Below are 27674 nucleotides of genomic sequence, written 5' to 3' on the forward strand. Positions count from 1 at the left end.
CATCAGATTCCTTTTTTTTCTCTCTCCTTCTCTGTCCTCGTTCGGCATTTGGGGATGAACTGTTGCAGTTACAGCGAGGTTGGTTTTGATGAATGCTTGAAAAATGAGTGCTGCTCTCTGATTGTTCTCCGTCTGTTTTCCGGCAGCATTCGTAAGGCCAGCGTTTGCTGTGGGTAACACGAACAAACAGTTCATGGAGCAATAGGTCTGTTAGAGGCAATGTGTGTACCCGGGGCACAAACCTGCTCAGCAAGTTCCTAGGAGGTGAATTTGGCTTTCCCCTTCCAACTTCGCTCTCAAAACCAGCCAGCCTTGATGTATCAGGTCACTGCGTCCTGCAGCAGAAAAAGGGCATCCTTTCTATTGCTCAAGCCTCGCTACCGCCTATTTCCCTCTCACAACTCCTATGCAGTAAGCCTGTTGGTTAAGGGCATGGCCAGGAGATGCAGGGACCTGAGCTCAGGTTTGCCCTTCCTGACTCGGCTCACCAACCCAACAGCCTGCCTCACATGGTTTTCTTTCGTTCACTGTGTTTCTGCTGTTTCATTTTGCTCTAATAATTATTTACTGGGCAGAAAGGGAAAGGGCGAGTCTGTGGGTTGAGTGCAAGGGCACTCAGTTGGGGTGTAATTAGGAACACGGGTCTCTTGTGCTGGTGGAGTTTGTGCCATTTAGTGGGCTATTATTTATTCTCAAGTGAGCGGAGATCTCTTTTTCAGGGACTCTTGAGTTAAAATAGGTGCATTTCTGCAAAGAACAAAAATATTTGATTTCAGTGATTGGCCTTTTTCACTGAAAAAGTGTGGGTTTTCTGCCAAAGAATTGCTGGTGAGCTGTAATTTGCCGTATTTGCTGCAGGTGTGGATTTAACTGATGTGCTGATGAGAAGAATCCTTACAATCAGCAAAACTGCAGCTCTGGGAGCTAATATTGGGCTAGAACATCTGGTCTTTGTAGTGAGAAGACTTTTATAGTGGAGAAGGAAATGCTTGCTCTTGACTCCTCTGATTTACTCATTAACTCTTGCGAGAGTAACACAGAGGAGCCTTGACCAGCCTTGGTGCTTCATACCAATTTTCTAATTCATGGTATTTTTCTCTCAAACCAAAAACGCTCTAAAGGTTCATTCTTAGCTGCCATCCAGGGATGGGTGGATATTTTCCATAGCTTTAAAATTAGAGTAATTACTTTCAGCTGCCCTGTGGGTATGGTTGAAATAACCACTGATTTTGTAAGCTGTATTGGCAGTGCTGTTTTCTGGACAACTTCTTAGCATAGTAATTTTTCTGCCACTAATTAAAAGCATCTTTGTTAATCTGCAGCACTTAACCCTAGGCTTTGTTTTCTTCTTACAGCAAAGAGCTCCAGGGAAAGTTTTGCACGATGCTGTTTGCAACCACCTGAACCTTGTTGAAGGCGACTATTTTGGTCTTGAATTTCCAGATCATAAAAAGATGATGGTATGTTAATTTTCACCTGGTTTTCATCTGCATACACACTGTATTCTCTCTTCCTGCTCCTTACTTACAAGGTGTGTTTAACGCTGAATTTCAAAAGAAAAAAAATAAGACTTAAAAAAAAAAACAACAGTACAGTTCTTGCCTGCTGAAGTTGAAGCAATGTTTTTAAAATCTGATTAGTCCTGTCAGGTTTCATCTGTGTTGAAAATAGCAGCCAATTCAGACAGGAGTTGGACGGCATTTCGTCTTTATCAGTTGCAGTAGAGAAGCCAGAGGCTGGTCTGCTGCAGAGTCTCAGCTCTGATTTTACAGTCATGCATAATCTGGAGCATGGAGTCTGCAGACAGAGAAGTTAACGACGACTGTGACACAGTTCCATGAAAAACATCTTGGGACAGGAAGATGATTAGATAAAATATAACGAGGTTAATAAAAAAGAGGGGGGGTGGGGAGAGGATAAATATATAAGTAAACTGTTGAAAGTCCTGTCTGGGGAGCCATGTAGCACGGCAGGTGTGCTGGTCCTCACACTTTGGACTCTGAGTGCAGGTGCCGACAGCATTCAGATATTGCACTAATACTTCCAGGGTGGGAACAGTAGCAGAGAAAAGCCAAAGTCGAATGACTTCCCAGACTACGATGGCTTTTGTTCTGAGGTTTGTTTCCCTTCAGACTTCGTGTGTGACCTCCTGGTATGTGGGCCAGGTGTCTGGGTTGTTTGACCTGTACGTGCTGGTGTATACTGGATTTGCTGCCTGTTCAGTGAGTTCTGCACATGTAGCCTGGCTGACCTAAAGGAGGTGACTTTGGGCAATTAGAAAAAAAAATATCTGTATCTGTCTCTATATAAAATTACTTTAAGAAGCAATATTTCTTAACCAAAAGCCAAAAAGGATTTATCTGCTGCTGCAGTAATCTGTTGTCATGCCTTAGTGCAGGCTAACATAGGCACTCTAACTGAATGCTACAGGTCATAAAGCTTTTGGCTAACTATAATTAAAGAGGAAATTTTGAAAAATGGACATCGATCTTTAAAAATGATCCGGTTTGCTCCTGGATTTGCATGAAACACAACTTCCTAAAAAGTTTCATATTCTGCCAAATATCCTTGGCTAATGCTGTAGGTAACTTGAGAGCTTAATGTGACCCTTCAAAACAGTGCAACTCTACAGTGCTACTACAACAGAGCATCCATGTTAGTGGTGACAAGCTGACATTTCTGATGTATGTATATAAAGCTGAAACAAATCCTAACTTCTAGTGTGTGTATACAGTTGCTTTTTAGTTTTCTAGAAAATAGAGAAGGTCATTTGATTGACCTTCCCTACTTCACAGGTCATTAAGTTTCAAATAGATGACCCTCTGTGTTTTGCTCAGAGACCTGAAGTAAACTAACAGTTTGCAGTCTTGTGAAAACAAAATGGTTTATTTGCTCGAGGCAGAACACAGGAGAGATTGAGGTGCTGCCAGTGCCTGAGGCCCTTGCAGTGGCAGGCTGGAAATACATCCAGATGATCTCAGTGGGGGATCTGGGGCTCTGTGATGAAGAGGAAGGTTGAAAGAAAACCCCAAGGCTGTTCCCGGTTTGACATGCATGGCAATACTTCCATACATCAAGCGTGGTAACTCATCCAGCCCCTACCCTTGCAAAATGAAGTATTAGCCAAGCATCTGACAGCACGGATCTGTGTGTCTGCCAGTTTATCCAGTCTCTGTTTCTGAAAAAGGGGGAGATCCCTAGATCTAGCTCACCCCTCGTCAGCTGTGCCCCCAAAATAGTGAAATATGGTGGAAGTAATGTCTTCAGCATGGGCTCTGCAACATAAAAAGGATGCTGAGGTCCTTGCAAGCATCCAGAGGAGTGCAACAAAGCTGGTAAAAGCACTGGAAGGCATGTCCTGTGAGGAGATGTGAGGACACTTGGGTGGGCTTGTCTGGAACAGGGAAGGCTGAGAGGTGACACCAATGATCTCTGCACCTTCCCAAGGAGGAGAAGCTGAGAAGGAGGTGCTGGTCTCTGGTCTCATTAGTAACCTATGACAGGACACGCAGGAACAGCACAAAGGGGAGGTTCACACTAGACAAAGGAAAAATTTCTTTACCATGAGGGTGCTCAAACACAGGGACAAGCTTCCTAGTGGGGTGGTTGATGCCCCCTGCCTGTCAGTATTCAGGAGACATCTGGATAATGCCCTTAATAATTTGTTTTCACTTCTGGTTAGCCATGAATTGGTCAAGCAGTCGGACTTCATGGTCTTTATAGGTCCCTTCCAACTGAACTATCCTATCCTATCCTATCCTATCCTATCCTATCCTATCCTATCCTATCCTATCCTATCCTATGCTATGCTATGCTATGCTATCCATTTTAAAAACAGCTCACAGAAGCTCTTAAAGCAAGAGATTTGATTATGAATCATTGTTTTGGTATGGAGCAGCATTCGGGGTGAGAGCAGTATTTACATTTAAGTCATAATTACCAGTTTCTGTGATGTAGTTGATGTAAATGTTCCTGTGGGATTTAAACCTTTTTGAGCCTTGTAAGGGCCATAACGTAGAATTCAAGCATTGTGCAAATAAAAAATTGTGTTTAGTTTCATATCTAAGAAAGAAAACACACATGCATATTTTATATTCATATCATCTGAAGAGAATTAATCACTCGTCCGGTGTAGAACAGAATGTAAAAAGAAAAATAAATATTCAGAGCATATTTGTTTAGATGTGATCATATGTACACGAAGCCATGTATTCGCAGTTCAGCTGTGTTTGTTTCAACATGCAGGGCTCCAGACTTCATGCTTCACACATTGCCAGTTGTATGCCATGATGCCTGGCAGCTGGATGTGTTCGTTTGCTATGTATGTAGCAGAGAAGATGTGCATGGGAGGTGAACACAGGGTGTGAGGGCTGCACTTCACCCCAGGACAAGGGGAAATGAGGCATTGTTGCCAAATCTGGGGTTTTACAAAGTTTCATCACACTTGATGTCTGCCCCAGTTCTCCAGCTGCAGAAATCCAGTCACTATCATGGAATGCCCAATTTTGTTTAAGAAATGAAGAATCTAGCCTTGGTAGATGCAGAGAAAATGAAAAGCAGGAATCCTAAGTGCATCCTCACAGTATTTTTCCAGTTTATAAATCAAGCTCAGACTGACTGTGCATAGCTACAGGGTGGGAGCCGCATGATGTGTAAGTTTTGATTGCCTGGGTTCGGTGGCGCTGATGAGGTCTTCATCTTGCCCCACCTTCCAGCCTGATAAAGGATTCTGTGACTTGCTTGTAGGGTGATTGGGAAAGCGGAGAAAGGAATGATGTACTTGCAGTGCTCATGCTTTATCATAAACTTCCTCTGGGAGACATTTTTTTGGGATCAAAAATATGACTCCCATGTTCTTGTAAATTGCCTGTTTCATATTCAGGATTTTTTTTTTCTCCGCTACGCTTGGCAAAGATCCTGACCTTCATGCAGCTTACGTCCATGCCAACTTTCTGAAACAAAACAGTTTAAGTTACCGAAATGCCAAAAAGTGTCAGAACGAGTTTAACAGGTGATAAACACTGTTTTCCTATTCTTGGATAACCAAGCTTCTTGAGCCTTTCCAGAGAAAGAGACTTTCACAGGCTGCGAAACATAAAAAGAATTCCATTGAGAAACATTAGGGAGTGTAACAGGGTAGGAATGTGAGCTCTTTGCTAATTGCAAGCACTCCTATGGTGATTAGGAAAATAGCAAACAGCATTGGCACAGCTACAGCAGCCAGGCAGGCCTGCTTCTGTCTGGCTTCTCAGGTGATTTTCTAAAATGGGTATTTTGAGCGTGTTTCAGTCTCTCCGCAACCTAAAATTATTCAAGGTCAAAGGTGTATTCATTTAAATATAGATTTTTTCCCTGGAGGAAGACTTGGTTGATTTGTTTTTTAATGGCTTTAACCTTTGTGAGGGCTGTAGGAAGTTCCTCCGCAGCTTCCAGAAGTCTCTAAGGAAGGGGCTCCCTGCAATTCAGTGCGATAACAAAACACAAATCTCGGGCACGGTTATCAGCTGAATTCGGCGAGCTGTCACACTTCCCCGGTTCCTGCGTGTCATTTGGCTTTTATCTTGTGTGTGATTCTCCCCGGGCTTTCTGCAGGCTGCCTCAGGTGGATAGGTGATACGTCCAGGCCCTTTTGATTGAGACTACAGAGTTGGCTTTTAGGCTTTGAACACGCCATTTCAATCCATTCCTTCTCTTTTGAAATCCAAAGGAAAGACGCATGCGATGTCCAGAAAAAGCAGGCTGCTAAAAAAACAGATGAAAATAAACTATTTGCCGAAGTTGCACTGCACCCAATTAAGAAAGCATTGGCCTGAGCTTCCCAGATCTGTAGAAAGCAGAAATCCCAGATCTGTAGAAAGTTAATTTGAGTGAGGACCACAGGGACAGCACAGGACTGTCTTTTTCTCAGCTTCTTCTTTCACTTCTCCACAAAATGAAGGGCTGCTGACCAAACATGCTGCGACTGTTGGTATCTGAGACAAGTAAAGGGAAAATGTCAGTGTTCCCAACTCCCTGAATTTGTACTGTTGCGAAAGCTATGCCCCAGCAGCAACTCATTGACAGTTCTCTTTCCTGAGCATCTTCAAGAGTTCTGGGGAGAAAACCCACACTGAAAAAAAACAGATAAGTAAAAGCAAATCTAAAATCTAATGCAATGAAAAATGCATTTGTTTAGAGTTTATAACATCACCTTCTTTTTGTTTTCAGGTGTGGCTTGATCTTTTGAAGCCTGTTATGAAACAGATTAGAAGTAAGTACTTCCTTACTGACATTTATTATGTTGGTTCAAGAGCAGCCAAGTAAGTAAGTACTCTGTCAGTTGGTACCTTTATCTTCTCAACGTCCTTTTCTGATTTTTGTTTGGATTATTTCTTATTTCTGTTCTGACCTTGAGAGACATACGGTGCTTGCTGTGAAATTGTGTCCCAGCAGCAAGTTCTACAAAGCACACAGACATCGAACGCCTCTGGTTTTGCCTTTTATATTGACAGGGCTGAGCCAGCGGCAGATTGAGAAGGTTTAGTCAGGCACTAGGAGCACTGAGGTAATGAACAGTTTTGCAGAGAAAAAAGGATGCAATAAAGAAGGATTTGAGGGAGCACACGTTCCTGAGATACCGTAATCAGGATAAAAGAAAAAGAACTGAAAGAAGTTACTAATGGGAAGGAGCAGGCAAATTTGTGACAGCTAACAGGGCACTGCTGCAGCACTTGGAAATGTCTTAGCCCCAGAGGAGAAAATGGCTGGGCTAGGGAAGTCAGGGAACGTTGCAGTGGGAGAGAAAAGGAAATTGTACATAGCCATCAGCTTTGGGAAGAGAAGTGAACAAGAAAGGTTTTGGTGATTCTGTTTCCCTGTCAAATATCAGTAAAAGTCTTCATTTCCTGAGCTTTACCACTAGGTGCCTTTCTGGTCAGGTTAGTATTGGTATATTCTCTGGAAACCCTCCCTCTCACGAGAGATGCGTTGCTCCTTTTGTCACTGGACCCAGTTTGTGACTTACTCTATTTGTAAGAGTCAAAACAAATGTGCTGCTGTTAGCACAGAAAGAGTAATTTGCTGCTGGAGTTGAAAACCAGTCTGTATTTAGCTCCCTCCTGTTCTGAATCAAGGGTAATAGACACACTTAGTATATGTTATTGGATCAACTGATACAATTACTAAAACCAGACTTGGTTTTGGCAGAGTAGCCCTCCACCAAGTGTCTGTTCTATTTTATTGTGCTTATTCATTGCTCTGTTTCATTGTGTTTATTGTTTTATTGTATAAGTTTTATTTCGTCATTTCTAAATAACCTGAAGAGCGTCAAAAATACTGACAAAGGATGGGAGATTAGTGTGTATATGTATGCGCTGCAGATTCCACATATCCCTTGTGCATCATTCTGTGTCATAAAATTTGGCTGGCATGTTACAAACGTATCACTAACCTCCTTTGATGTTTCCCCTAGGACCGAAGCATGTTGTTGTAAAATTTGTGGTAAAATTCTTCCCACCTGACCATGCTCAGCTGCAGGAGGAATTGACAAGGTTAGTAGTTGTGTGACTGTACTATTTTTCTGTTAAATTGCTGGTGGGCAGAGGGGAGAACATGGGATCTGAGATCATAGGGTGAGATGATGGGATCAATGGCTCCCTCTCCGAATTAACTTGATGTTATTTCCCCACCATTGAGTGCCCTGGGGCACTTCTCTATACTGAGGGACACATGTGACTCTGCACTCATGTTTGGGACAGAGTTGTCCTGCAGGATTTGCCAAGTTGAGGCAGCTGGGGGACCCTATTTATGTAGCCAGTGGCTGGAACTGGGACTTCAGAGATGCAGAAATGGAAAAGAGAGGGAATAAAATGAAGAGGAAGAGGCAAGTAGACAAGGATAGACATGTATTTCTTAAAGATACAATTCTTTAAGGATGTGTTTATTTTCAGGCTCTTTAGAAACTTGATTTGAGCTCTAAATTTCATGCTGTGTTGGCATGGAGAGAGATGGATCGTAAGTCAATACACATATGAGGGACCTAGTAAGGTTTTTCCTCATTAGCAAAGCCTTTCTTTTTAGTCAAAACACTCCATTTCATTACAGTATTTTATCACTGAAACTTGTCAACTCTTTATCAGGTCTACGGTTAGTATTTTTGTAATTACATTTTTTTCTGTTCTGATTCAGTATTTTAATTCTTAGTTTTTACTTTTAATCTTCCCTTAAGGTGATGTCATCTTTTACAAGGAGCTTTTGTATCTCCATAACCTGCTTTGTAAAGAACAAGTCCACCTTTGTGGTGTTCTGTGTTTATCTCTGTCTTGGTTTGGTAATAGAGCAATGCAATGGGGGAAAAAAAAATGATTCCAAAGCCTTACTGGCTTGGGCAGAGAAAAATGGAAAAGTAGGAAGAAGGAATATTTTCTTGAAAGACTGAGTAAAAATAAAGGAATGAATGAAAATTCACATTGCTATGTTAGTAATTAAGCATTCTGCTTCTGAGTAGATATTCTGCATATCAGCTGCTTAGAATGTGCACTGTAAATTGATTTTTGGGGATTTCTTCCTGTGCCTGGAGACGTGTCTCTGAATCTTAATGACTTTTTTAGTTAGATTTTAAATGTGTGTGCTAGGGCCCTTGAATGTATGTACACAGCAGTGTGTAAGATGTGAAAGAATTTCCACAGGGAACTGCTTCATCACTTGGAGAGCAGAGAATATAACATTATTGTGCTTTATTCTTCAACTGGGGTGAATTTTATGTGGTAAGGCAGGTGTCTGGAGGTTTCAAAAGGATGTTATTTAGATCTGCTATATTATTTCATGTACTGTGTATGTTAGCTTCCATTCTCTCAACTCAGTTTGCATTTTTCATTTAATTTACCTACATCTCATTCAGAAACTCACTCTTCAAATTAGAGCTTCTCACTGAATATATTAAAATACAGGAAATTAGTAAAAAAAATTAAATACAGTAATTAGTAAAAACTGTTGAGATCCTAGTAGGAATTCCTCCCCAGAGGAACTGTGGTCATTGGAAGGCTTGTTAAGTAAGGTGCCTGTCTAATTTGGGTTACATACCAAGTATAGGGGAAATGCTCACTATTAGGTCATTTTTTTCTAGAGAAACATTTGTTATGGAGTGGAACTGAGATATTTTAAGTCCTGTAGAAGCTAGAAGAAATGTAAATGTTGAAATAGTGTTGTGGACCTGTGATGTCCACACACATAGGCTGTTGAATTGCCCTACGTGGCTTGTTTGGAAGCAAATATGTTAAATACGGCTGGTGGTGCTACAGGTAACGGGGCTGCAAAGTATCAGAGCTAGCTAGAGTAGTACAATGATGATCTTGCTTCTCATTTCCAGGTGAGAGCCAAGGTGGAAACTTTAAAGTTCCCCTTCTGTTCTACAAGAACTTAGTGATAACTCTAAATCACTGGTTTATCTGGTGTTTCTTCATAGTTACAAGCAGGCCCATTATCTTCTGCTGCTTGCGGTATAGTTGCTGAGCACGTAATAGCTGTCACATTTACTTCCATTGCCACTTCCAGATCTCATTGATCTGGTTAAAATAGAGAGAAAAGGAGTGAGAAAGAGAGATACCATGGTTCTGCTTAGCAGCAACCATGTAAGACTAATGACTGTAATACAGTACCTGTTACATTTTATTTAGCCTCTAAACTTAGGAAATTCAGATCGCTTCTGTAGATGCCAAAAAGTGAAAGGAACCTGTTGAAAAAAATGGATACTTTTCCATCTTTCCCTCCTGCTTCGTGTAACTCTTTGTTCGTGTTTGTTTTGCAGGTACCTATTTGCATTGCAAGTGAAGCAGGACCTGGCACAGGGAAGGCTAACGTGTAATGATACCAGCACTGCCCTCTTAATCTCACACATAGTACAGTGTAAGTTTGCTTCTTTCTTCTTTTCCAGGATGATAAACAGGATAAATTGGTTGGGCGTGTTTTGCTGCATTACCTGCTAGCAGCTGGTGGGAGACAGGCTTAAGCCATATGGATAATTTATTATATTTCTGTATAATAGCATTAAAATACAGAAAAATTACTCTCATAAATAAAATCAAGCTCCTGGACACCAGATTTGCATTTTTAAAGCACAAGTTTGATGGTCTGCCTTGAATCCTTTTAAAAGCAAACTTTGCAGGCAATAACAAACAAGATGAATTCTCCTGAATTCCTGCATCATTATTTATATTTAGCCTTGTACCATGTCAGCAGAGCATTCAAATTCCTGGAGATCTGTGTGCTGTCTAGAGAATGTAGTAAATAAACATGCTTAGAATGCCAGCCTAAGGCACAGTCCTAAGTCCTACTAAGGCACAAGGAAACTGGGGGGGGAGAGGGGAGTAGATTTTAAGCTTTTCTTTTTAATTGCAAAGTATACCAATTTGACTGGTCTGTAGACTCATGCATTAACTTAGTTCGCCATATTGAAGCTTCTTCTAGCTTCAAAATCATTTGAAAGGCAGTGTATGTTTTCCATTTCAAGACTTTATTGTGAGTAAGAGTAGGAAAAAACACTTAATAGCGTGTGTGATGGTCGTAATAAACTATTGTTTTGAATGGTCATTGTACAATTCAGTATTGCATATTTCCAGTGAAATACTGTTTTGTTGAAATTGCAGTCAACAAAGGCGTTTGGAAGTTCTTTAGTGATGAATAAATTTCATGATCCTTTGTCATAGTCTGAGTGTTAGGTTAGTTTCTCATCAAGTGCTGTTGGAAAGGCAGGTATTGCATGGTTTTCTTTTTGCCATGGTCATCACTGCCCAGAGTGGTTTAGGAGCAATAAAGGGCTGTACAGCAGCCTCTATGAAATTTTGTATTCCTCAAACCATTTGAAAACTGAGTATTTTTGCAGCAGCCTTAAATATATATATATATATGTAATCCTTAGCTACCAAGTTTTTTGTGTCTTAGTTTTGCCTGTTATGGTGTCCAGTACACCAGCTGTAGTTCTTTCCTTGGTTAAGCTAATTCTAACTTCCTCTCGTCTCAAGGACAAAATGTCTTGATCATTTTGGGGAAATTGAGTATCCCTTCTTACACTGCATTCTAGGAGGGCGGGTCTTCCTACTAGATGTCTGTGCACCTATGAAAGATGTTGGGGAGAGGATACCCTAATACACGTGTCTGTCATAGCGATACTGCTTTATGATCATCCTCTTTTGAACTCTCCTGATCTGTATGTGTTACTGTCTGTACGACTTCTACTTAGATCTTAGTTCATGTCTTAAGTCTTATTGATTACTCAGTTAAATTCTTTACTGTTCTGGTGCCTCAGCTGCTGAGTGCAACTACTAGCTTGTTTTCCTAAAGCAACAGCCTAAAAGGATAAAATCACAGGATGTCCTTTCACTTTTACAAGCCTTCTCTTTCCCTTTCCCATCCTTGCATAGTCAAATTTAAGTTTTACAGAGTGTTTTTCAAAATTCCTCCATCATACACTTGGCCATTCTCCCCAACATGGCCACGCAGGCATACAAGAATCCTTAATTTTAAAGTGTACAAAAGCATCAAATTACCACCATTGCTCTTGTGCTGCTGAGATGCATTATGCTGTTGAATCAAGTAATTTTCCTCAATTCTTGGAAATGATCACGGTGCTCTTGAAATAGTTTTAGTTCTTTGTCCCTTTTACCTGTGAGCTTGATGTGCAGATTGATTTCTGAACTGTGATTTTAGGAATCAGGTAGTACTCTCCTTCTGGAGCGTAAGGAAAGATACTTCTGTACTGAAAAAAAAAAACAACAAATTTTTCCCTCTTGTCAGAAGGAGAGAGGCAAAAGATTCATATGTAGAAGTGAGACAGTACCTACAGAATCTGACCTGATGCTTTGGGCAGAGGGATGTGGTGCCTCACGGTGCCCCTGTGGTGTTGCTCCCCTCACCATCTCCTGACTGCAACTTAGACTTTTTTTGATGTTTTTTACCTACCCCATTTTTGTGTGACAATGTTTGATAAAAACCTGAGCCTGAACTTTGTGGCTGTCTCATTTATTCATCCATTTTGTGTCTCATGAACATTTTTCTATGAAAATTTGCTTTGATATGAGTCTGTAGCTGTGTCTTACCCACATGGCTGTCTTTTGTATTTATTTTCTCTCTGGCTTATTATTTAGGAGCTAAAAAATACTACATATTTGTCTGCAACAAAAATAAAACTTGGCAGCTGATAAGAGTAATGATATGAAAGTGGAAGGACTGAGAATGTAGGAGATGAGGTATTGTGTGTCTTATCAATGTGTGCCTCCTGGCAGTTTCCATGGGGGATATCTGATTCCAAGCACCTTTATTTTACGTATACAGGCTTATGCCAATGTTATAGCCTGTTATTTTTTTATGAAATCTAATATGACAGCAAATAGGTTTCCGTTAAATTAGCATGTATATTACAGAATGAGATTTATATTTGAAACATTGTGTTTAAAAACACCTTAAAAGCATTGTAGAAAGTGTCAGAAGTGAGAGGACACTTTGATACAGCAAATGTGTAATCTGTAGGACGGACTGATTAAAGGGAAAAAGCTGGAATATAAAGCATGAGACACATCAGAAGTTCTAATGCAGACAATACAGAGAGTGGTGTAAAGCACTTGCAAGATAAGAAAATGGGAGCATCAGTGGGAATCAATCTTTGGCTAAAACACACAGGAAGATTTTAAAGAAGACATATGCAAGGCTGATAATGTTCAAAATACAGCTCCCTATTTTTCTAGAGGGAGTGCTACTGGAGAGAAATTTCAGCTGGAGAAGGAGATCTGGGGAGAGATGAAGGAAAAGATGCTGAGTACGAGGTCAGAGAGAACAAATTCAGAAGCAATTAGAAAGCCCAGAGGACAATTTTGATAATGGATTTGCAGTTGACAAATGCGGAGAACATTATAGAAATCGTGTAGTGGTGAAATAAGTTGTACGTACACTTGGCTCCAAAGAAACCCCTACGGAAGGTGGTGTAAGTACATCTACGTGCAGAAATCTACAAGGTGTGAACTGCATTTGAACGAGCCTAGATCCATGCCATTTGAGGGGTTGCAAATCTAGGCAGGCTTATGTCCTTAGTAAAGAGGAGAAACCTGCATTTTTTGAGTGAGGGTTAAAAATGTTCCCCAAAGATTTGAGTCACTGGAGGCAAGTAAAATTGGAATAGAGCTGTTTCAGAGATGGGGATGAGAGGGACGTTTTTACAAAAGAGAGTTCTCAAATTCTCTGTGGTGTGTCTGTAGCCACTTGTCTCAAGGAGCAGATGGGATGAGGAAGGGGATTGAAATAAAACAATCTCAGTTACCATCTCTTCCCCACCTCTGACCTCTGCAGCCTATTTGGGTTGAAAGGTTACTGCTCTGTCATTCACAGATGCTTTGGTCCTCATCTTCCTTGTCCTACATGAGTTTATTGCTCCCCCCTCCACATTTGCAGGTATAACTGCTAACAGGCAAACTTTTGTTGGAAATCAGCTGCAGTGTTTTAAGCATCTTCTTAAACTTTTCTTTTATCTAAGCCAACTCATTTTGGACAGAACTGGTTTAAGAGGTCATTTACATGGGCAGAACTGAGGTGAGGATGAGGCAAGGATCTGAGCTTGGGTCTGTGATATCCTGCGTTAGCCACAGAACGATACGTCTGACTGCAGCCTGGATTTAATTTGAGGGAGCTGCGTTTTAATTTCACCAACATTATTAAGGTAGCAGCCTTCGTTGTAGCTTCGTTTGTATTACACCGGCAGGTCTGCAGGCAGCGGCTGCTACCTCACTCTGTGAAAAGCCTAATAGCAAGATTTTTAAGAAGCATTCCAAGAATAGCAGGCAACAAGATAGTAATCTGGCACCCACACACAGATTGCCTGGCCCCCTACCCCCTGAAAAAAAAAGGAAAGCTCACTGAATGGGCTGCAAAGTGGAAGGTGGGTGTGACATACTGTTGCACACACATTATTGAATAACTGCAGCAGATGGGAGCAACTTTGAGGAGGAGGGAGACAGAATGTGTCTCAAACTGCTGCAAAATTAGTGGAAGACAAATGTTTCGTAACCCGCTGAATTTATGCATTCATTCAAACACGTAAATAAAACATTCTCTTTAGATTTCCCCCCAAAGATTACAGCATGGGGCATGGGCACGGGGAGAAACTTGTACTTGGCTGCTCTGTGAAAAGACACCTGAGCACCACCAGGGTGGGTTCTGCTGGGTTAATGCTGTTCTCCCTGTCATCCCATTTTATCCTGCACGCAAGTCAAGGCAGCACTGTGATGGCTTCATTTGTTCAGTTGACATCCAACATCTACTTACGTGGTTGTGGTGGATTGGAGGAGTCCTTGGGCTGTTTCTCACATCTCAGGTACTCACACAGATGAGACGGGAGGAATGCCTGGAAGATAAAATAGTGGGAGTCTGAGCCATGAAACCATGGCATGGCTTACAGCAACCTGTGTTTGCTTCTCTGCCCTCTTCCCAGCCTGAATAACTCAGATTTAATTGAGTGTTTTAATAGACTTTTCTTAAAATTTTCCACAGCTGAGATTGGGGATTTTGATGAAAACATAGATCGTGAACACTTAGCGAAGAACAAGTATATACCTCAGCAAGAAGCACTAGAAGACAAAATCATGGAATTTCACCGTAATCACATGTAAGACTTTTTTAATTACTATCAGCCTTCTTTTCTTTTAATGTAATTCTAACTGTAAATACATGCTAGATTGTAAGTACAAAAGAGATTTGAGCTTCTGGATTTCTCAAAGGTTACTTCTCAAAAAACGTCCGAGACTGTGAATTTCCTGAAGGTTACAGCCGCCTTTATCCCATCATCATAACAAGATGTTTAAAGAGCAATTGATTTTGATATTCACTCAAGCATGTCATTATTTTACAGTCTATTTCATCCAAAATGCTTCACTGATGATTTTGTGCATGCAGGTATGATTGCAAATGATGACTGATCAGTCAGACACTTGTGACAGTAGACTTTTTGATTTCAAGGACATCGAATGTTGTCTTTTCAACTTTCCATGCTGTATTTAGAGATGGATGAAGAAGAGGTTTAATGACAGTTTTAGGAAAAGCACAAAGTGCTTGCAGAATTAGGGATTTGGAGGAACAGCATTCAAGGTGACAATGCTTGGTGTCCCAAGGGCTGGAAAAAAAATAGAGTTAGAAAAGAATAAAGAATAAGACATACAAAAGTGGAGGTGTTTTTGTGCTATTGAAACTTGAAAACACTTCAAGACTGGAACAGTTTCAGTTTGAACTAACTGGAGCTGGATATGAGTGCTAGGGAGCTCTACTGCAGTAATAATCAGAACTTTTGCACTATTTAGTTTTGAGGAATTTAGTGCTTATGGGTTCCCAACATTTATGTTAAGATACTCATGTCCTCTGTTTTACATTCATTTTGGTATTACATTCACTTTTACAATGACCAACATCCCTACAGACTTTATTTATTTATTTATTTAGGAAATGTTGTTTCAGTGGAAAAAATAATAGAGTAAGAGTGACTTCTGTTAATGGCTCTAAATCCAAGTGTTTCAGGTGTCTCAGAATTGGAGTTATCATAATTTCTAATAGAAAATTTCTAGACTGTAAAATCTATGGACTTTTTTTGTATTGGTCTGTACTAAGATGAAATTGTTCTAGCTGATAAAAAGTCTGTGGAGGTAGAAAGAACATAGAGATGTAATACCCCTGACAGGTTTCAGTCTCTGTGATAAAATGTCTCTTTGTTCTCTGGAGGACCTGTTGATCTCTATTAAAAGGTGTGAAGAATCTGTGTGTCTTTTCTGTTTTGTTTCTCAAGGGGACAGACACCAGCAGAGTCTGACTTCCAGCTTTTGGAGATTGCCCGTCGGCTGGAGATGTATGGAATACGCTTGCATCCAGCCAAGGACAGGGAAGGGACAAAAATCAACCTGGCTGTAGCCAACACAGGCATTCTGGTGTTTCAGGTTAGAGCTGCTAGGCTTTTGACAATGCACTTTATAAAGCAGAGAAATCTCTTATAGCAAAAAGAATTCAAGATCTAAACCAAGAAAAATCAGGAATTTCCAATTTTTTTCTAACAATAACCTTAAACCTATTATAGCTTCACTAGGTCCTTAACTTCCAGGGACTTTTACTTTGTCTACACACACAGGCTAGAACTTGATCTTCAACCACGATATGCTGTTCAAAATGCAAACTGATCCACAGCTCACAATATGCAAGTTGGTCATGCTGACACCTCCTGTTTAAAGGAGCAGGCAGGTCTTGCAGGCATGGTGTATACTAAATGGTTGTGAAGCAGTGACAAATAAAACAGATGGAGCACAAGGAGAAGGATGGTGGAAGTACATACAAGCTTTCTGTGGTGTTATTTTTTCTTCTTTTTTTTTTTTTTTTCAAAGTTTTTACAATATTCTTGGCCATTCTGCCTTTGCTAAGTGCATGAATTCTGCCTCTTTCACTAAAAGACCCAAAGTAGTTTTCCTTAGATTTCTTTCCTCTCCTCTCCTGCCCTGTTGAGCCTAGTACATGTTCATGAACCATCATTAACAATTTTATTGAATTTTTGTTCTCCAGTTCCCTTTAGGTTAATAACAAATTGGGCTTTTACAGTTGGGGACGTACAGATAGTCAGCTGGTGTAAACTGCTTTCACTTCAGATGAGCTTATGTCTACTAGCATCCTAAATGCCTCGTTCTATACTGTGTTAAAAGCAGTAAGTGAACAGTTCTTTAAAATGTCCATTGTTATAAGCATCAGAAAAGACTACTCATTTTGACAGATTGACATCAGTTAAAGTAGTACAGTGTTTCCAACCTTGAAAAATAATTATAAGTCCTCTTGTTTAAAAAAAAAAAAAAAAAAAAAAAAGCAACAAATGGACCCAGAAATGTCTAACCCAAATGCTCCAAGATCTAAAAAAAAAAAAAAAAGTAAAAACCCTAAATGGGTTGGCAGTATGGCTACAAAACCAAGTATGGCTACAAAACCAGAGCATAGCTTTAAGCATGAGAACATGAGGATATTGTTAGAAATGCCCACAATTCAAATAATTGTATGTTCAGGCCCTTCCCTGCTCCCCCACAGTATTTTCATCAGTTGAATTAATGAGTTGCAAAGCTTTACAAATTGAGGAGCTGAAGGAACATATCCACACAAAGCAGCGTGGGCCTCGCTGGGTCCCAGCAGACAGCTGGGATCCTTCCTCGGGCTGAAGGCCCGAGGCCTGATTTGTACAGCTCTAAAACTCAGTTGTCTCCTCTTGTCGTAAAGTCTTTGAGACTTTCAAAGAGGGTTTTGCTGAACTTTCAGAAGAGCTGGGAAACTCTGCTGGATCTAGCTCCAAGACTGAGAGCTGAGAAGGAAGCTGAGGTCGGTCTCTGACCTAGCAGTTGGAGCCTGGCACTTCAGCTTAGGGCTTCGTTCAGGCAGTTCATAGGGTGTGAGCCTTAAGCTCATCTGTTTATCATGGATATGGCTGAGAGAAATCGAAATGTAAAGACCTCATTAGAACAACATCAGTATAAAATCAAAATAAAGGCTCCCTCACAAATGGCAAAAGCAGTAGGCGCACAGACTTACTTTAAAACCTGACGTTTATTTAGAAATCAGTGTTGGTGCTGCTGAATATTGTAAGGGAGGTTAGTTATCAGATTCTTAGACAGCAGATTGACTTAGCGGAAATCATCACACTGTCACTACTCCTACGTTTGTCTGGTGACGGTGCCCAAATCAACATGGGTTTCTGCATTTAGCTATCCTCTAGTCGCTGTTCTTTGAAACGTCTGCGCTGTGCTGTAGGCATACATGTCTTGAAGTCTTTGCTGAACAAACTGGTGTAATGAATATTTTAAAACAATGCCTCCAATTCTAACGTAGAGACTCCTCACCTACAAAGAGAGGCTGAGGGAGCTGGGGTTGTTCAGCCTGGAGAAGAGCAGGCTGTGGGGAGATCTTGTTGCAGCCTTCTAGTACTTCAACGAGGCTTATAAGAAAGGTGGAGAGAAACTTTTTACAAGGGCATGTAGTGAAAGGACAAGGGGTAATTGTTCAAGGCCAGGCTGGATGGGGCTTTGGGCAACCTGCTCTGGTGGGAGGTGTCCCTGCCCATGGCAGGGTGCTTTGATCTAGGTGATCTTAAAGGTCCTTTCTAACCTAGACCATTCTGTGATTCTGGAGCATAGGGCTAATAATGCAGTGTCTGGGAATTACTAGTATTCAGGAGAAAAATTCTCTCAGGCTTACAGTTAGCTTTTGTTGTGTATTTTTTTGAAAAAAGTGTTTTCTGACTTTCAGAAACAGGTAATTTATTTAGTTCCCTTTTATTTTTATTGCTCCCTATGAAAGGGCAAAATAGGCTACCCTGTTCTGCACAATGATACTGGATTATATACTTTCACATCTAGTCAGTGGACCTAGTCCTATAAATATGCAGGAATTTAACCATAACTTCCTGCCTTCAGTCACACCAACAAATGCTTATGGTTAAGAATGTCTGTGGGTGTTTGCACTACCAAAGGAGGAAAGATAAGAAATACCATAACTGCAAGTGAAGTGATAGATGATTAATGTATGGCAAACTTTCTGTAGTGGTTTTGATTTCTCCCTTCAGGTCTGTAATGCTCTAACTCTTCTGGCTTTGTCCTCTGCAGGGTCACACCAAGATCAATGCCTTCAACTGGGCTAAGGTTCGAAAGCTGAGCTTCAAGAGGAAACGTTTCCTTATCAAACTACGACCTGATGTGAATGTAAGTTCTTGTCAGGAATGTATGAAGCCGACAAAAGGTTGTTTGATAAATTTCTACTTGCAGATCAAACAAGTTTTTATCACCTCAAGATAATTTTTAAATTAATTGCTTTTGTTCGTTGCTGGTGTGTTACTGCAAGCATCAAACTGGCATCTCAGGTGAGCAATCCCAGCTAAGGAAATGTAAACTGAACGTCAGAGTCTTCTTCTGACTGTGCCTCTGGCATTATATCGGGGTTCTTAAGTTATAGTATTCACATTACTGTTAAGAGCCCTGCTTTATCTCTGTCATAGTTGTCAGGAAAAGGAGGTTTAAGCAATAGCTGTGATATTGCCAGGCAGGTCAGTGATGTCTCAAAAAAGGAAGGATAGAGCCTGTTAAGCCTGAAAGCCAATGAGTCGTGAAAAATCCCTTTTTGTAATATAGCACCAGCTTCACCAGTAAGTAACGTGTCTCTGTAACGTGTTTTGCTTGCTTGCTCATATTGCAAATGCTCTCTCAACTTTCAGAGTTCGTTCCAGGACACCCTGGAATTCCTTATGGCCAGTCGAGATTTTTGCAAGTCTTTCTGGAAGATCTGTGTGGAGCATCATGCCTTTTTCAGGCTGTTTGAAGAACCTAAACCAAAGCCCAAGCCTGTTCTTTTTTCTAGAGGTTCATCATTTAGGTTCAGGTGAGACCTCCTTTCTTCTTTCCAGCTTCGTTGCCTCCCCATTTCAAAGTCACTTCCATAATGATCTAGGATTAAACCTATCACTTTCAGCTTCCCTTCTTGAAGTTACTTGTTCCTTTATGTTTTCCATTGCACCTTCTCAGCCAGAATAGTGCAGAGAACACTGGGAAAAAAAGGCTGTATTAATTTCATAGTAGCTGTTATAACATAGCTTTCTGGAGGTAAGATACGAGATCTGTTGGTTCCAGCTGGTTTTACACTAAAAAAATGTGTCTGAAGTAACACCAGCTAGTAACTCTTCAGACCCTCTGCTTCTAGAAGAGAGGCTAATGTGCCAGCTTCTTTGGGAAGCTGATATAAACTGAGCAACCAGAAACCCCTTCTTTGCTGAGATAAACTGTCAGTACACCATAGCTGCCTTGCACAAATACATGGTAGATATGGCCATTCTCTCTTCCCACTTTGTTTCCTGCTGTCAGAGTAAATTAATTAAGATAGAAAGACCTATATTAACGTAAACAAGCTATTAATTTTTTAAGCTTCTGCCAGAATAAATAGAGAAATGCAGATGCATTCTACTACCTCCTGGTTTGGAGAACAGGTTTTGCCCACATCCTGCATTTACAGTGATCTGTGCTGCATACACATGGTTACTTTTTTCAGACCTTTCAGTAATTTAGTTGAAAGCCTGTAATGAATAGGAAGGTTTTCTTTCCTCTATTGAACATTCTTGAGGTGGACGTTTCCTTTACTGCTCTCAGTTCCCTGTGGAGTTTATATCCTTGCACAATAGGAAGTGCTGGGCTTTCTCACTATGTTTTTATGGCATGTAGCAGAAGGGGAAAGTGTGAGTTCCAGCCTAAATCTCTGCAGAAAATATGTTTAGTTGATGCAACTGAGCTATGAAATACATTTCAGAAGCTTTCATCTTGGTTGCAGGTAGGAGGAAAGGATGGTGTTTAACTCTTGAAAGGATTCAGTAATGTTTGTTATTCATGAGAGTAAAACTTAACCCTTACTTTGTTTTCTGTTGTGGTGACTTCCCAGTAATGTTGTACTCTGTAAAGGGCACAGAACTGAATTTAATCAGATCTGAAATCACATCGTAAAGTACCTCCACAGCAAAAAAAAAAAAAAAAGGTAACATGCAAAAAGGTAACAATCTGTGTGTATATGACCAGGTCTCCTTTCTTATGATCTTACACAAGTTTCTGTTGAGAGTGACAAATAATTTTCTGGTTGTTGTGACATCCTGTGCTAACCACATACATGTTTATGATGACCAGGTAGTATATTTTATTAAATGTGACAAATTCATTATCTCAGATTAGTAATTTTAACTGTGGTTTTCTTCCAGTGGACGGACTCAGAAGCAAGTACTTGACTATGTTAAAGAAGGAGGGCACAAAAAAGTACAGTTTGAAAGGTGAGAGGAAAATAAATGAGCTACTCAAATACATATATATATAAAACTTAAAGAAAAGTAGTGGCTTCCAGGTAGTTATATTCTAAGAGCTTAGTGCCAGTACAAGTAAAAAATTCCTTCTTTGCTGGTTTGACAGCTTGTCATTTGTATAATATCCCCTTGGTCCTGAGCATTTTGGCAGAAGTTTGCATAACCTATAGTTTATTTAAAATCAATAGTCTTCAATTTGTTTTTCAGCAGTGAAAACCCTTCCATTGCAGGTAAATTCCTCTCATATTGATTTGCACCCTCTTCAGTGGGATTTGGTTAATATATGTTAGCAGAAAGGGATATGAATGGATTTTAAGTAAACATATTCACCTGAGAATAAAAGAGAAGGTAACAGGAATAGGTATAGCCAACCTCAAGGGAGAACTTAACTCGTCTTGCTTGTGGTGAGCTAAAATTCATGGCCAAAATGCCACAAAGACCATGACAACAGTTTATTGCTGATGAGCTAATGACTCATGTTCTAGTGATAGACCACTTCTGCTTCAGTGCCTCTCCCTTTTCTTACAGTGGTATGTTTCCAACACGTAGCATGTTTAAACATTACAGAAAGGAGCATCTGTTTTGGAGCAAACTCTTATGAAAGCCACTATTCAAAGTTTTTTGTTTTCAAGGAGGCATGTGTCTTGATTCTTCTTTGTGGGAAAACTGAAATGGCTTCTTACTGTGATTTTCCTTTTATCTCCAGGAAGCACAGCAAGATTCGTTCCATCAGGAGTCTGACAACACAGCCTTCAGAACAGCATACAGAGGTGCCAAAACAAGTCAGTGATGTTGACGAAACCCTTCATCGTGCCTTTTAAATATTTCTTGTTACATTACACACCACAGATAGGTGTTTTGAAACTCTAGGAACATACATTTCTGCTCAGTTGCCACTTAAGTGGAAGCTCAGGAGCCCCAGGTGTTCAGGTTCTTCAAATGGAATACGTTAATTTCCACTGTGGAACAGAGTTGTTTCCAGACACCAAGACAAGCATAAATGGTGAGCTTGTCTGAGCTGTACTAATGAGCACCTGAAAAACTGCAGCCCACAGTGTTACTGCTGGGTTCTCAGGTTGTTGCTGGTGATTGCACTTGAGAAAAGTTTAATTCTTTTCCTTCACTGAGGAGTCTGGGCTGCCAATGACAAAATATTTTGTTGTATTAACAAGGGATGAGATGAATTATTTCCTCAGAGAAAATGCAGCTTTGACCTTTTAAGCCTTTTTTATCTCTGGTAGATACCAAATGTGTTTGTCTGATGTTAATAGTAGTTATGTGTTAGGAGTTTACAAATCCGGTAGCCCAATAGAGGCAAAGCTGCAAGTTCCCAGGTCCAGCTAGTAGTAAGGCTGAGCATGTATTTACAATAGGCACCCAAACAAACATACATATACCAGATACATATATGTATATATTATTATTATATATATATATATGTATGCATGCACACACATACATGCAGCCAGCCATATAGGTGAAAACAAACGGAAAACAACACTCACAGAAACACAGGTAATACCAGCAGCCTCATCATGTTCCACCCTGGCTGATCAGGATGAAAGTCCACTAGTGGAAAATACTTCTATAATTCGGATCCCTCTAGTAAGGGTGTCCCCAGACACACACAACCATGGAGCAATTGCCAGGACAATCCCCAGAGGAGCTCCATTTCTCTGAGTAGATTACTGGGGTTATTACCTCCCACCTACCAATGCTTCTCTGAATTCATCTGTGTTTGTGGAGATGAACCTTTTAGCGCATAACTTTACATGAGGTAGAGCAGGTAAATGCCAGGTGCAAGCTACTAAGTTAATATATTCAAGAATGTTACTTGCACTTTACATTCCTTGCATTGCTTCCTTTTGATATTCACGGACCCTTTCATTCCTGAAAACCCAAGAAATTCAGAGAATTCTGCTATAAATTCAGCCCACGCCAAATACCTTTTAGCATTTTAATATTGCTAAGACAAGCTCAGGTAGATGGAGCATAACTATTGCTCAGATACTGGCATATTTCTGTTGGCAGAAAAGCCAGCCCCCAAACCAGTGGCAGGTGTGCTCCAGGAGTTGAATGCATGGTCTCCAAAAGCCCACACATGTACCTTAAAGCATTTTCAGTATATGGAATTAGGCTGTGCAGAATTTGTCTTAAGTGTTAATCTTTTCTGTCCCTCCAGCTTCTCAGAGTAGTGTGAACAGGTTGATGTTCGTAGTGGCTGGTGTAGGGTGTGGAAACACCTCAAATCCCCCTTTTTACATATTGCTGCATTTTTTCTCCCTTCTCTTCCCTTGCTCAGCTTACGTATTTTCCCCCATCATCTGTTCTTCAGGATCAGAGACCTCTTTTTTTTTTTTTTTTTTTTTTTTCTAATTCATTTTGAATCTTGGGTTACCTCTTCTGCATTCAAGAGATTCCTGTGTTGCTGCAAGATGTATTGCAAAATTGTGGTGCATAATTACACATAACCCTTTCCCTCTGGCTCCCTTCCCTCCTTACCCCTTCCCTCCCAAACCTCTTCCCTTTCTCTACCCTTTGCCATCCTTCTTTATCTTTCCAGAGCTCTAGCTTTGCCTATGGAGATGACAATGATGCTGCAGCAGTGCAGAGCTGCCGGCAAGGAAAGGAACTGAAAGCTTCAACGGAAGACAATGGACAGCACAAGAGCCCTTCCTTGAAGAAGAGCCCCAAAGAAGGCAGAAAGGTGGACGGAGCAGTGGTGTCAACTGTGGAGGAAGAAGAGGAGGCCTCTAAGGACAGGATTCAGCAGAACAGACCTCAGTCACAGCAACCAAGCACAGGTCCAGCTTCCAGGGCTGCTCATGGCAGCAGCACCTCCATTCCTTTCATTGACTGCAGTGACGTAGATAGCGAGTATGATCTCCTCAGAGGACAAATAACCCGGTCATATTCCCAAACAAATGACAATTATGAGGGTGATTTGACCAGTGGTGCCTATATTCACTATAGAGGTGAAAATCTTAATAGGAGTAGCTATAGGGATTCCTCAGCCTCTATAAAGTCTTCCCAGTATCTCTCTGAAGAGTACCTTGATGACAACCCACCTAATCTCTCCTTCTACTCTGGGGGAAGCCCCAGGATGCCAAGGCACAGCTCACTGGTTGATGAAATGTTTAGAGGGCCAGGGAGCCGTAGCCCACTGGCCACTCCGTTGCCTCCCAGTAGCAAAGGATCAAGCCCTAACATGAGCCTGAGCAGAACAGGCTCTCAGGGTTATGTCTCAGAAAATGGGCATGACTGCAGGGCAAGAACTGGGGAGGAGGACAGCCATGCCAGTAGCTGCCACGGGTATAGCAGGTACTCTCCAGGTTCGCAGCGGCCTCATGCACAGAAGATCCTAAATCTCTGCAACAAGTCAGCTACAGACCCATTTATCCTGAGCCAGATATCCTCAACCCCTGGGCAGGAATACAGATCAGAGAGACGTTGTAAAGGAGGCGGGGTGGCTAAGATGTCTTCTCCAGAAGGCAAAATGATGGCCAACGGTATGCCAGCGGGGGGACAGTCAAAGCAGAGCCCAGCCATGCAGTCGCTGCATGCCAGTGGTGTGATGGACCACATGGCTGCCATCCAGGTGATGGAGGGCTCCACCAGCAGTGGGACAGAATCTAGTGATTCTGACTCCGAGATCATTAACCCCTTCACTCACCCCCTGGTGTTCGGAAATCCCATTGTGCTGAGTTCCTCTCCCATGCCCAGAAACAAATACTCCTTTGGCAGCCTTCAGCTTGATGAGGAGGTGGAGGAGGACGTTTCTGTTGGCCTCAGTGATGAAGATGGTGTGCAGGTCTTCAGCTGCTAGGCAGCAAGGCATACGAGACCAGTGAATACCGTGGGGCTCGTGAAGAGTGGCTGGTAATAAACTCAGAGCATGGGCTATTTCAAACGTTACCTCTATACAAACCAGCCAGAGGAAAGGGAATACAGTAAGGATAAGTTTCAGTGAATCTTAACAGTAATTTGTCTGCTCTGAAAGGCAGGAGGAGAGGAAAATCATTACTGATTTAGGTACCTTTGTAAGACTTCATACACTCAACCTGTATGAAGTCGTATTTTAGGTATATATTGTAGCTTCTTTGACACTTGACTAGTTACGTTGACAAAACAAACAAAAATGATATTGCTTAGGTACATTGTGCTCTTTTGTATGTCGAGTACTTTTTTTTTTTTTCCTCTCCTGTATAAGGAGATCTAATTACGAGTGCCTCAATAGAGTTAGGGGAAAAAAAAATAAACTTACAGCCAAATGCAGGCATCTTGGTATTCAAGACCAAGGATTGTTGAAATCTCGAAAAACGGTGGCAAATCTTTTCATAGCAAGAATGTGTTTAGTCTACTCATCTTCATAACCCATTTTATAATCTCGACTGATGAGTTGATGATACAAATTAGTCATCTGTGCAGGAACAATGACTCTATTGGCTCTTTATTCAGTGAATAAAAAACAAATTGCTATTTTCACAGTCTGATTTGGTGATGGAGATTTTGAAAGTCCAAACTCCTCCTTAAACAAGAAGGAGAACAAGATGAAAGACAAAATTCAAGTAGAAAAAAAAATAGATTACAACAGCTCTAATTATGAGTGGTATGAGTATTATTTGCAAGGCAATCCTTTCTACCCTTTATCAGTGTGGGATAAAGATTAATTGAAGGAGAGTTGTTTTGTCTTTTTTCCCCTCATTCTTTCAGTGGTATTATTCACAGAGACATCAAAGTTCTGTTGTGGGTGATTTTTGGTGGGGTGGTTGGAGATGGTGGCTGTTTGATTTTTTTTTTTAATTAATTTTTTTTTGCTTTGATCTTGAAAAGTCTTTATCTGTACAATCTGTACAGGATCCAATTAATCTGTCATAGGCTATTCTTTTTAATAGTGCCACCTCATAAATTTTTCATTCCCTGACACAAAGAATGATGGGCCTAGCTGTGGTCCAGGCTGATTGTTTTCACTAGTGTACGTAGAGTGGCAAGGTTTTGGCACATGTGCAAAAAGACAGGGGGGATAATTCTAAGTAAACTTCTTTTCACAAGCTAAAAGTACTGAGAATTAAGGCTGTATTCTAAAAAAAAAATCTGATTCTAGTTTCTCTGAGTTAATTAAAAGAAAAAAAAGCAAAGGAAAGGTCTCCTGTATGGAAAGTATCCTGCAGTTATTAGAGCTGGGAGGCAAGATGTGCTCTTTAACACTGGCCTTACTTTTAACTTTTATATATTGTTCTTGTGGGGGAAGGGAATTAAAGTTGAGCGTGTTAGGTGATGAACAGCGATAACAGAACTGCAGGTCACTCGCAGCAATCCACGTCATGCTGTACGTGAATGCAGCAGTGGTGGACCCACCCACATAAGTACTGATGAACAAGTTGCAGGACTTTGTAAATCTAGACAGTATACCATTTTCGAGATCATTTTTAAGAAAATAATAAAATACAAAGTCTTTTTAATTTTTCTAATGCCTTGGTCTATGCACATTTTAATAGAGTTGAATCTGAGTGAAGGATATTTAAAAAGATACCTACGGTAGTTTAGGCTTGTCTTGCTTTACTTTTTTGCAGTAAAATATATCTGTGTAAATGTAACTTTTAATCTGCTCATCTACTTTAGTATGGTCGTTTTTAAAGATTAGATACCTCATTTTTGACCAGGAATTGTTTTAAAGCATCTCTTTAGACAGTGATATTTTGGTGACAAGGAACACGGTTCTTTATTCCTGTAGTTAAAAGCATGACTCTAGAAACAGGGAGCCTGATAATTACGGGAAAGCTTGCTTGTATATTATTCTAAAAGAAGGTGTTTTGGATTTAGGATAGCTGTAAAATAATTGCCTTGAACTTTGCAATATTTAAGGAGATATGTAGATAGCCGAAGCCTTCATTAACACATAGTGTGAGCATGGAGAGCATGTGCATGAGTCTCCTGTTGATTTTTTTGCTGCATGTACAGCAAAAGAACCAGCAGTTGTATGATACAGTAAAGTAATAGCAATCTGGACACATGCATTAATTGCTTTGTTAGCCAGTGAAGTTAGAGCTCAAGCAATGGGTTTTCAACAAAAGGATTTGCGATCTTGTTTCTGGTACTTCACTGAAACGTGAATAGATTTCATAATGTTTGGATTTAAGTGAATATCAAATTTTATAACAGATGTTTACTTTTTTGCGTCCTTTCAAATACTGTTTTCTGGCCTGCTTTTCTTCTCTCACATGCCTACAAAGGTAATGGATTTATAATTTTTGTAAATTTAAATCTGCTAGTAGCTAGAGATAGCTTAGTTGCTGATAAAGTATCTCAACAGCTTTTTATTTTTTCCTTTTCAATACTATCCTCAAAAATGAATCATGAGGATTTTTCTGCAACTATTTACTGTCATCTGGCATTTTTTCAATTTTCGATGTTTAAGAGTTTGTCATTTTGACATGTGGAATTTTTCCAGTTTGAAGGAATAAAGTTTGTAAATTACGTAGGAAATAATTTAATTTAGGATTAAGCATTTTGCAGCATTCTTATGTCACTGAAGTTCAGTTTAATATCATTAGACAAGCATTTAATTAAAAACAGTCTGTGGGCCAAATTCTTCTCCCAGACATGTGGTTCATATCTTGGGTGGTTGCCAAGAATGGTAAGCAAGAGAAAAGTTTCAAATTGACGTTTTCACATAGGATCAGGTTCCTCAGAATGCATCTGGGAGTTTGTTTCCGTGGGACAAAGGCAGAAGGACCTTAGAGTAAAGAACAGAAGCCTTTGGGGCAAGACTGCAGATGAGATGGGGGAACTCTTGTTCTAGTTCACAAAACACACATCA

At 40.5% G+C, this 27674-nt stretch overlaps 1 protein-coding gene across 9 annotated transcripts in view; it reads left to right on the plus strand.

The window, feature by feature from the left end:
* Positions 1-27674, plus strand: part of FARP1 (FERM, ARH/RhoGEF and pleckstrin domain protein 1) — a 195022-nt gene that overhangs the window by 123373 nt on the left and 43975 nt on the right. For 7 of the 9 annotated variants that reach the window (XR_014618984.1, XM_084298530.1, XM_084298524.1 and 4 more), the window contains 11 exons: positions 1356-1460; positions 6208-6250; positions 7451-7529; positions 9785-9882; positions 14512-14626; positions 15794-15941; positions 18630-18725; positions 19235-19398; positions 20756-20824; positions 21561-21636; positions 23418-23658. Coding sequence is in view for 8 of the 9 variants with exons in the window: in XM_084298530.1 (XP_084154656.1) it covers positions 1356-1460; positions 6208-6250; positions 7451-7529; positions 9785-9882; positions 14512-14626; positions 15794-15941; positions 18630-18725; positions 19235-19398; positions 20756-20824; positions 21561-21636; positions 23418-23658 (1234 nt within the window). In the remaining variant the exon portion in view is untranslated. The remainder of the gene's footprint in view (positions 1-1355; positions 1461-6207; positions 6251-7450; positions 7530-9784; positions 9883-14511; positions 14627-15793; positions 15942-18629; positions 18726-19234; positions 19399-20755; positions 20825-21560; positions 21637-23417; positions 23659-27674) is intronic. The other 2 variants (XM_084298526.1, XM_084298527.1) reach the window with 1 other exon arrangement.

The sequence above is a fragment of the Netta rufina genome (genome assembly GCF_964035555.1).
Source record: "Netta rufina genome assembly, chromosome: 1".
NCBI lineage: Eukaryota > Metazoa > Chordata > Aves > Anseriformes > Anatidae > Netta > Netta rufina.